Genomic DNA, 10,160 nt, shown 5'->3' on the forward strand with positions numbered 1-10,160 from the left:
GGGGGGGGTGGCTGGGGGCGTCAAGGTTGCATGTGAAGATTGCATGCAGGGGGAGTTGTGTGAGCGGGGAGCTGAATCAGTGAGCCGCCCCTTCCGTATGCCATGCGATGTGTGTATACGAGGACAATGATCTGAGCAAGGGCTGAGCCCTGCAAGCAGCGTGTGGCGATGGCGCTGCACCCGGGGCACATACAGGGCTGATCCAGCCGCCCGTGGAGGCGCGCTGCACGGCACGTCACCCGCGTGGGGCGGGGTCTCTGCAGGGAGGTCCAGCACAGAAGGCGACCCGGGGCTGACGAGTTCAGGGGCTCACCCTCGGGCATCGGGCAGTCGGTGATGAGCTTGCCAGTGGCCGACAGGAAGCCTGAGGTGGGTGGCGGAGGCGCACATTTTGTGCTTGTGGCCGCAGGGCTTTGTCGCATCGCGTTGCGCCCTTCAAATGAACCTTTTCGTTTTTAAGGCAAGGAGAACGGGCCCTGGTACGATTGCGTTTCAACACAGGCGGCTTAATTCGGCCCCAACCCGCCCGTCAAGCCAGAGCAAGCCGCCAACCCGTCAAGTGCCTTGTAAACCCCAAACCACCATCTCCCATCTCCCCTTTTCCCGCACGCCTCTCGATTCCCCACCCCTCTTCGCTATCCTCAGGCAAGCATGACGCCACACCGCACACCACCCCACCTGCGCCATTTTCCCTGAAGGCGTCCAGCTGGCCCTTGTACCTGAGAAGCCACCCGGCAGCTGCCTCGCAGCTGGCCAGGCTCTTGTGATAGCGGTCGAGACAAGTGGGTTCAAATGAGGCGCTGCCAATGCCCAGGCCCTGGCGCGCCTGCGCGGCGGGAAGTCGCGGCAAGGGGGTACAGTACATCACTCTGGGGTGGGCCACAATCTTTGCACATGCGCTGCGCCAATAGGTGCGGAGCGCTGGCAATCGCCCTGCAATGACTTGTATTGCTAGCATATTGTGTAGTTACCTCTGATCAGCACGGTCCGAGGGAGGATGCCGCGCATCGTTTGGGCGGCGCACCCTCTGATGCGTTCGGCTTCGGGTGCCCGCATGGCGCACCCTCAAGGGCAGCACGCACTCACCCTCTCGGCAAGAGCCTGCATATCTTATTAGGTTATATCTGTCTCGGCGTCATACACGCACGATCAGGCGGGCAGAGGGCCGCGATCGACGGCGAGGTGGCGATTGATGATCTAGGCGGTATCTATTCGTGTTCGGAAACGTGCAAACAATCGACGCGTGAAAACAAGGTGGATTCGAGACGAGGACAACGACTGCCTGGGTCTCAATGACTGGTCGGCGCCGCTGTCACTATGACACACAGCGCCACCCAGAGTCCACACATAATGAGGGGCCTGTCTGGGTGCGACCTCGGTATGATGGGCGCATGCCTTCAAAAAGCTGGGCACTCAGATTCTATTGGCCGTCTGCTCTTGCATGTGGAGCACATAACGCACGGTTTCATGCGTCCGCATCACAGCTGGTTTAAAAGGAATCTCGTCCTGCGAGAAACCCCCAAAAAGTGCGACGCATGAGGCGCGCGGCAACGAGGAATCACAGGCCACTTCTCAGTGCCACTAGGCTCCTAAGTCGTCACCGCAGCGATTGACCACGGCAGCTACCCGCGCACGTCCCCATTGTTTCGGCATATGGGCGGCTCACCTCGGTCAACTGCCTGCAGCACGTGCCACCGCCTCATTTTTGCCTCATCTCAGCATTGAAGCAGCTGCAGCCGCCTTTGATTCCACTGTGATGACCTGAAACCTTGTTGATTGTTTAGTAATCGTGTCACCTGCACGCAGCCCTCTCCCTGTAGCGCTGCAGTGTCCAGGTTTTCAGTCGTGGGCAGAAGCCCTCAGCGCTCCACGGGCGTCTTGGCCACACGCATTAACACGCATGTTGGTGTGGCCTGCTTCAGCCAATTGAGGCCCGCGATATACTGGCCGAGACCGGCTGAGTGCAAGCACATGGTGAGGCAGTCAGGGCGACCTTTACACGGTTGGGTACATAATTGGTGTTCAGCTTAGACAGCACAGCATACTGGCATGTGATGCTCAAGGAAGGGTGAAGAATCGCGCGTTTGTGGGTCACAAGGCGATTCAAATAGTCAACACAAGGGCAGTCAAATGTCCTGGGGCTCCACGTGAGATTCATGCCTTGCCAGCGAGCGCAAACAATGGGATCAATAGAGTTTTGTTGAAAATACATTCTGAGGCAGACTGGCGAGGCTGATACCGCACTGCAGGCTGAGCATGGTATGCAAGACCAATGGACGGTTTGGAGGCACTTGATTCACAAGGGGGCCTGGCAGCTTCAATCCCAAAAGTACAAGCATCAAAACCATGGCAGGCCATGCAGGTGGGGTCTCTTGGTACAGGCAGTCATGTGCTTCTTGCATACCTCCAAGCCGCCCAAGCTGGAGTACCATCACCCGTCAGCGCAGCCCTGTCACCACCGCACCCACAGCCAGCCTGCCCTCTGGTCCAATCAGCCCCAGCTCGCGCCACGGCCGCTCGTCCCAGAAGCGCGCCGCCGGGACACCGAAGAACCTTGGCAGGCCCCAGCCCTTGTCCTCCGAAAAGCAGGCCGCCCCGAGATTATGTCGCAGCACGGCGCCCGCGGCGCCGTCGTCGCCGCCGCGCGCCTCGCCGGTGCGGCCGTCGCGGCCCCTGCCGCCTGCGCCGCGGCTGGGGCCGGGGTCGGCGACTTGCTCTGCGCTGGCCGGTGCGAAGGCAAGCAGCTCGACACGTTCGGCGCAGCACAGCGCCGCGGGACGCGCCGCCGCGGCCGGCGCGGAACCCCCGGGCGCAGCATCAGCGCCCTTGCCTGGCGGGGCTGCGCGGCCGCGCTTGGCGCCGATGCTGGGGCTGTTGTCATCGTCGGCGGCGGCAGCAGCGGCGTCGGACGAGGCCAGGAGCGCCCGCAGCGCCTGTGGCAGCTCCAAACGCACGAACAGACCAAACTCCACCTCTACCCCAGCGCCGCCGTCCCCGCCGCCGCTGCTGTTATCACCAGGAGCAGCAGGCCGGCCGGTCGTGGGCCCGACGCGCCTGCCGCGCGCCTGAACCTCAACGAAGCCCTCCCACCCATTGAAATACGCCTTTGGCCCGGCCAGGCTCGCCTTGGCTACCTGCAGCCCCGCGCCGCCGCCATCCACCCCCGCAGACCCGTCCCCACCACACCCCGCCACCGCCGCCGCCGCTGCTGCAGCCGCGGCCTCGTGCAGCGCGCGCAGCTGTTCGACGCGCGCATCCAGCCGCAGAGCCAGCCGGCGCGCTGCTTGCGACAGGCGGCGCGGCGGCAGGCGCCACGCGGCGTGCGCGGCGGCGGGCTGGCCGGGGCCCAGCAGCAGCTCCTCGCGCCGCGATGGGTCTGGCAACGCCGCGAGCGCTGCGCATGCTAGCAATTCGGCGGCCGAGAAGCGGGCCCCGAGCCAGGGGCAGCGCGCGGCGGCGGTGGTGAGCATAAGGGGGGTGAGGTGTGGGAGGCGCAGGCATGCGGCGAGCGCAGCGCGCTGGCGGGGAGTGCCGCCGCGTGGCTGATCGGCGAGCCACTCAGCGGCGGCGCCTGCGGAGGGCGGGAGATGGGAAAGACACAAGTCAGAAGGGCGGCGGCAGTGCAGGGAGTCAGGGCGCCCGCTGGAACATCTCGTCAGCCGGGTAACAGCCGCGCTTCCATTTGGTCTCCGATGCTTCTGCCCAGCCTCTCCCCATCGCTGCCCGCCGCGCGCTCTTTACTCATTTTGCCGATCAAATCGCTCACAGTAGCAGCTGTTTTCGCTGGCCGCCCTCGTCCCGTCGTTTGTCAGCAGCTCCACTACGGCTTCAAACGGCAGCGCCGCCAGCTTCCGCCTGGCTTCCTCGTCCCCCAGGGCAGCCTCCAGGTCGCCGAGCCGCGCCATCATGCCATGCCGCACCCAGTCCATGACGGCGGCAAAGTCGGGGAGCTCCCGCAGCGCAGCCGGCAGGCGGTAGGCAGCGGAGACAGCGGACCAGTCCAGGGAGGAGGGGGGCGTGGCGCACAGCAGTCGGCACGCGGCGGCGGCGGCGCGGGGTGCGCCGAAGCGGTCCGCGAGCTGCAGTACCTGTTTAGGGGTGTTGGGTGTGAGTGAGGAGGGGTGTAAGTGATTCACTTTATGGGGGGGCGAGCGGAGGTGGTCGGGGTTTAGGGCTCGGATACATCACATGGCAGGGCGTACAGCGGAGGTTGTGGAGACTGCGGCCGCAACGGGGGTTCAGACAGATGTAAGATCATGGCGACATGTGGGCTGGACGGGTGGCGCGTGGGCGGCCCAGGGTAACTGCGTTGCTCGCAGATGCGCAGCGCAGCCCTGCGGCGAGGCGTGACCGAGCTTGGGCTGCCCTTCACCCACCCACCCGTGTCCCGGTGTGGCCAGCTTCAGCCTGGTATGGCGCAGGGCAGCCATCTACATGGCCAGAATTGATAACCACATCGCCCTGTCAAACTCTCACACATGGCCTCTGACAGGGCCCCCACCTGCAGCAGCTGCGGCTGGCTGGCGCCAGCTAGCGCGGCGGAGCCGTCGCCGCAGTACAGCGAGGCCATTAGCAGCGCCGCCGCCTCCGCCTGCGCCTCGCACTCAACCACCAGCCGCAGCGTGACACCATCGCTGCTACCGTGGCCCGCCTGTGGATGTCCCAACAGCGTCGAAGATCGAGGGTTGGGAGGCGGGCGGAGGCTTGTGCGCATGCGCAGGGTCGTTGTCACCAGGCAGGTGCTGAGAAGTGGCATCAGCAAGAGACGTTGGCCGCGCGTGCAGGGGCGCAGGAACACATGCGCCGGCTTCACGCCGTCAACCCGCCCGCCCGGGCCTCACCCTGGCGGTGCCACTTGACCAGTGCTCATGCAGCGCGGCACGCGCCCATGCGCTGGCCTCCTCCAGCAGTATAGCGTGCGCAGGGATCTCACAGACCACGCGTGCGCCGGCCACGTCACCGCTTGAACAGCTGCCGTCGCTGCTGCCGCCGGCGCCGCCGCTGCTGCTGTGCTGGCGGTCGGAGCCGGCGGTGCTGGTGTCGGCGGGTGCCACTGCGATCAACACGCGCACGTCTGCGCGGCGCGGGTCGCCGTATGCGAAGCTGAAGCACTTGCCATTTGGTCCTCCCATGCGATGCAGGCCCAGAGCTGCTTTGCGCGGCTGGCCGGCTACGATGACGGTGTCAGAGGGGTGCGTCAAAGGTGCGCCTCGCACACTTCCGGCCTAGCGGACACGACCGCTTATGCAACGTATCAGAGGTGATATGATGGCCTGTTGCTTGGAGTTTGCAGTCAAGAGGCCGTTTGCCGCGCGATTTTGACGGATCTGTCACAGTCTGAGCGGGCAGCTGATCTGTATTGGAGTACCTAACGTACTGTAAATATAGCGAGGAGTGTATTGACCCTTGTAACTTATGTACATGAGGGGCGGTGACAGCAGTCGCGAGCAAGCTGCTCTGACAGGCCTCCCTCACCGCTGAGCGCTTCCATCAGCACCAGCCAGGCTCTGGCCTACTGACTGTGCCGCTGCAGCCCCCCTTGACCCCATCCGGCTCACGGACCAGGTGTACTTTGACATGCGACCTATCTCACCCTCCCGCCGCAATGCGCTTGCTCTGCGCCCCTTCGTTGTACTTTATGAAGCCCGCACGACAATACTCAATTACCAGCTCGCATGCAATTGGGTGCAGGTCTGCTGCATCAAGCAAAGAGCATCGGCAGGTTAGAAACGACATATGTTAATTCTTGAGTGTGCTCAATTGCACAGCAGGCAATGAGAGGTGTTTATTAGGTCTGGTCAACGTCGTGCGCGCACATGCAAGCGTGCGCGCGCGCACACACACACACACACACACAACCGACGGGCAAGGCGCGTGAAACAGCAGAAACGATGCCATGAAAGAGATGAAGCCCCTATTCAGCAACCGGCGCAACCAGCTCTCCTTACAGCCGGCCGGTCGGCTGCGACTCCTTGGCGGCGCTGCCGCCGCTGGTGCCCGCGGCCATCAAAGCGATCCCGTGCGCGTCCCACAGCCGGACCACATACTGGCCCGTGGGCCGCGCCGTCAGCGCCGCCACCACATCACGCAGGGGGGCCGGCAGCTCGGCGCGCGGCGGCACGTAATAGCGGCCGGCGGCGCAGCAGGGCGGCAGCTCCACCAGCGGACCCGCCAGCGTCGCGAGCGACACGTCAGCGGCGCTGAGGGTTGAGCCACACAGGTAGAACGGCAGCGGCGCCTTGGCCGGTGGTCCTGGGCTCGCGCCGCCGCCGTCCCCGGCTGCAGCGACCTCCGCCTCGCGCTTTGCTATCAGGCCGTCGAAGTAGTCAAACTCCGACAGCATCAGCTGCAGCCCGCGCGCCGCAGTCTTGGCGTTGATCCCTAGCAGCCTCGGAAGCAAGAGGCGCGAGACAAGGTAGGAAAGCCACGCCAGTCCCCTGCCGATGAGCCCGCGGGCGTTGCGGCGAAACATGTCCGCGGCCAGCAGGGTCGAGGGCAGCAGGTGGAAGTAGGCCAGGCGCCGCACCTGCACAAATCGTGGTGGTGGTTACCGTGGGGTTTATGGTGGTGGTGCGTGGAGACCGCATCAGCAATGTGGGTATTTTGAGTGTTGGCCTGACAAGGGGCTAAAGCGCTTTGGGGGGCGACGTTGAGAGCTAGGGCATGCATGATTGCGGTCTGGTGCAGCAGGCAGACGAGGAATGGTCACGGGGGGCAGGGGCAGTCTTGCTTGTGGTCGCAGGGCAGGGTTTAGCCGGAGAGCAGCCTGCCTGCTTTGACAGCAGGCGCAGCTGCCGCGCGTGATCAACTGAGCTGTCGTGCTTCATCGTAGCCGTTTTCTTGAACCCAGCTGTTTGACCCTAAGCCGCATGCTGAGCGCACCTCGATGCCAATGCCGTTTGACAGCCGCAGCTCCAGCTGAGACACAGATCTGTAGTAATCGTCGCCGCCTGACACCACTAACTTTCCCTCGCCCTCGCCGCCGCCCGCCTCGTTGGGGCCGGCGCTGGCGACTTCCAGGCTGGGGCCGTACAGGAGGGCGGAGGGCGGCGCGCCGCGCGCGGCGGCACGCAGCGCGGCCCAGCGGGCGATGAGGGCGCTGTTCTGTAGGAGGCTGAGGGAGGAGTGGTGGGGGCGAGCAGTGGGGGATGGCGGGGACATGCGTCATTACAGGCACGGGAGTGAGGAGGGCTACTGGCGGCGGTGGCTGCTGGTGCACTGCACGCTGTGAGGGGGCTGGCCGCGATTGCAAGCAGCCGCTCTTCCGCTGTGGCGAGCACCGGTCAAGTCTGCATGCGGCGCAGCAGAGCATGTCTGCCTGCCAGGAAGCTGTGCCATTTTTCAACTGATTAGACACCTGGCCGGGGCCCAGCAAGGAGTGCTGTGCAGATCCCAACACAGCCACAAGCCCCGCCCAGCGCAGCCAGCGCACACGAGCCTGCACGGCACGTCATCAAGGGGCACTCACAAGAGGGGCTGCCTCTTCCCGCCGTACACAGCTAGCACGGGGGTGGCGAATGGCGACTTGCTGGATGCAGTCTTGGTGCGAGGCGACGCCACCGTGAAGCGGCGCTGTGCGTATCGGGTTTGAGGGCACAAAGGGAGGTGAGATGAGTTGTCCGGCCAGAGGCTTGGCCACGGGTGTGGCGGATCTTGAAACATGCAGGAGAGGTAGGGGTGCAGTGCAAGAAGCAGCAGCAGCAGCAGCAGCTCGCAGCCCTGCGACCACATGCGACCCTTGGTCAGGCGGGGGCGCCTATCAGTGCAACATGCGTCGGTCATTGGCAGCACTTGCATCAGCGCGCCTCGAACAACATAAACATAGACGCACCATCAGGCCTGCCATGCCGGCGATGTGCGCGAGGGGAAGGTACGTCACCTGGGGAGGCGACAGGTGTACAGAAGGAGTGGAGTGAGCTCAAACGCATCAACGCAAGCGCGACTAGCACCAGGGGTCTGGCAACCCTCGTTGTGAAAATTCGTGCTGCGTGAGCGCGTTGCCCCTCTCTTCCAACATAGCCTCCGCGCCAAAAACCTCTCATGGCTGGGGCCCGCACCTCAGTGTAGTCCAGGCCAGACGCGGCGAGTGCCCAGCGCGCACGCGTGCAGTAGTGCGAGAATGAGATGACGTGGAGCTCCAGCCGCAAGTCTGGATCCTTCAGGGCACTGCGATTCGACGTGGTGGAATTGGGGCGTGATTCTGAGGGTGCTGGTGCATTGATGACAGCACCTGAGAATGTTCAGAGGGGGCCCACTGGCGAGGGGGGCTGGGTAAGGTGGGGGGCGGCCTGCGCTAGACGGCTGGGGTGCGCACTCTACGGCGGCCTTGGGCAGCTCGTAGGCAGCCTCAGGCCTCAGCAGTTTGCTTTCCATGGGTAAAGGATGTGGGTAAATGCTGCTAATGGGAGTTTGCTGCGGCCTCTCCCGCCGTGGTGCGGCGGGCGTCCTGTTCGCAGCCTGCTGCAGCAGTCGGTGCGTACGACAATGTGGGCGTTAGGCGTCTGTGATTTGCATCGATAATTCGAATGGATTGGTGACTCTAATGAATGGGCTGAACTCAAATACGGTATCAGGCTCCTTCGCCATCCTCATGATCGCTCGCCGGCTCCTGCGGCCGGCTGTTTGAGGTGTACTGTAGCACGTGTGCCAGGATCGACGAGAAGAAGTGATACATAAAAAAAGCCTTCGAATTCTTCTGTGATGCGCAAGGAGCGCATGTGCTTGCGCATGGGCTCTTAGACATGCCTGCATCACTTGACTCATTGACTAAGGGTGGTTGGCGGGGGCCTCGTGCCACGGGAGGCTACAATTTGGCTTCAAGTGCAGCTGCATCTGTCCTGAGTACAATGCATTGTTGTGCAGCAGGCCGGGATTTGTGGTGGGTGCTGTGAGAGTGCCGCACCCTGCCAGCATCACCTTGAAACTACATGAGCGCGCCGATCACAAATGCCCCAGTGTGAGCCCATTGCAACGGGCCCCGTCACTTTGGCATCCTAAATTGCCAGCAATGCCTATATATCGACACAGCACAGCTGCGCAATTCACTCTGCACAACCTCCCCACCGCTCACCCCCTCAGACTTGCTGTGCAAGATGTGCGCGCTTGGATTGGCAGACGCCATCCAGTGGCAATGAAGGCTCGCTACTGGGCTGGAATACAACCCTGAAAAGCTATGGGCCTGCTGTGCGAGACATGCAAAGGACATACACGTTGCCAAATGGTCCACACAGCCGCCCTCATACTGTTCTTGCAACCCGGTGGGGGGGGGGGCGGAGCAAGGGGCCGGGCACATGTTGCGCAAATCTGCGCTCCCCCTCATGTACTCCCAGCAGTGTCGTGTCTGCACAATGTCAGGTTCTTTGGACCCACAGCTCGGCGCGCTGGGTGTGCCGCACCAGTGCCAGCCTCCATGGAGCTAGTACTGCGCTGAAGGCTTGCTGTGATGCCTAGGATCAGGCCAACCCCCAGGGACCTGGCATGTTCATCACAAGTTCTTGAAAGCATTCAAGATGACTGTACCCCTCCGCAGGAACGCCATGGCCAGCAGCCACACAGTCACTAAGTGCCACTCCTGCTCACCCATCGGGCCCAGGTGCTGATGGCACCGCGTGCAACGGTGCCTCTCCATTTCACTGAGCTTCTGGTGAGTCTCCAAATGTCAGCAGACCATGCGGGCCAGAGGAGGCTGTGGATGCTGAAGGTCACCCCCTGCAAGGACAGTCCGAACAAGACAAGTAAGGCGCTCTCCGGCAAGGACAATAAACCGGCGGCCCGTCAGGCATTTTGCAGGGTGCATAACCGAGAAGCCTCGGGCTGTGCTGTTTTCCGGCATGTGAAAAGGCACAGGTGGGTGGGGCCAGGATGCCAGCAGGTATGGGTGTTGCAAGGGCAACGCGTACCGTTACCAAGGGGTGCGGGGCGCTTTTGCGCTGCAGCCAAACAAAGGCAAGCGCTGCGCGGCAAGTCACATGGCCGGTGATGCGAGCTGTCCAAGGCACAAGATGTTCATGTCAGCACCAGGCAAACATGATTCCTCACGTCACAAGCAAACTCGAGTTCCCAAACACAGCGAGCTTGGCCAAGCCTATGCCATTGTATAGACAGGCCTGGCACAACCCGGGCTCAGGCTGTATTTCAAATACTACCACGCCGACCCCCCC

The 10,160-nt window shown here is 63.1% G+C and overlaps 3 protein-coding genes across 3 annotated transcripts in view; all 3 read right to left on the reverse strand.

The window, feature by feature from the left end:
• MNEG_1068 (hypothetical protein) overlaps positions 1–1,107 on the reverse strand; it is a gene marked incomplete at both ends in the record, with an annotated part of 5,606 nt that extends 4,499 nt beyond the window's left edge. Inside the window, 3 exons of the mRNA XM_014050441.1 lie at positions 314–364; positions 679–826; positions 1,087–1,107. Of these exons, the coding sequence (XP_013905895.1) occupies positions 314–364; positions 679–826; positions 1,087–1,107 (220 nt within the window). The remainder of the gene's footprint in view (positions 1–313; positions 365–678; positions 827–1,086) is intronic.
• A 1,331-nt stretch (positions 1,108–2,438) lies between these two features.
• On the reverse strand, positions 2,439–5,132 carry MNEG_1069 (hypothetical protein; the record flags this gene model as incomplete). Its single annotated transcript, XM_014050442.1, has 4 exons — positions 2,439–3,571; positions 3,767–4,088; positions 4,502–4,651; positions 4,842–5,132. 4 exons carry the CDS (start codon positions 5,130–5,132, stop codon positions 2,439–2,441), a joined length of 1,896 nt encoding a protein of 631 aa, XP_013905896.1.
• An 812-nt stretch (positions 5,133–5,944) lies between these two features.
• Positions 5,945–8,373, reverse strand: MNEG_1070 (hypothetical protein; the record flags this gene model as incomplete). Its single annotated transcript, XM_014050443.1, has 6 exons — positions 5,945–6,526; positions 6,883–7,114; positions 7,469–7,572; positions 7,832–7,879; positions 8,058–8,166; positions 8,315–8,373. 6 exons carry the CDS (start codon positions 8,371–8,373, stop codon positions 5,945–5,947), a joined length of 1,134 nt encoding a protein of 377 aa, XP_013905897.1.
• Between the last annotated feature and the right edge of the window lie 1,787 nt (positions 8,374–10,160).

This window comes from Monoraphidium neglectum (assembly GCF_000611645.1).
Source record: "Monoraphidium neglectum strain SAG 48.87 unplaced genomic scaffold scaffold00101, whole genome shotgun sequence".
Taxonomy (NCBI): Eukaryota; Viridiplantae; Chlorophyta; class Chlorophyceae; order Sphaeropleales; family Selenastraceae; genus Monoraphidium; species Monoraphidium neglectum.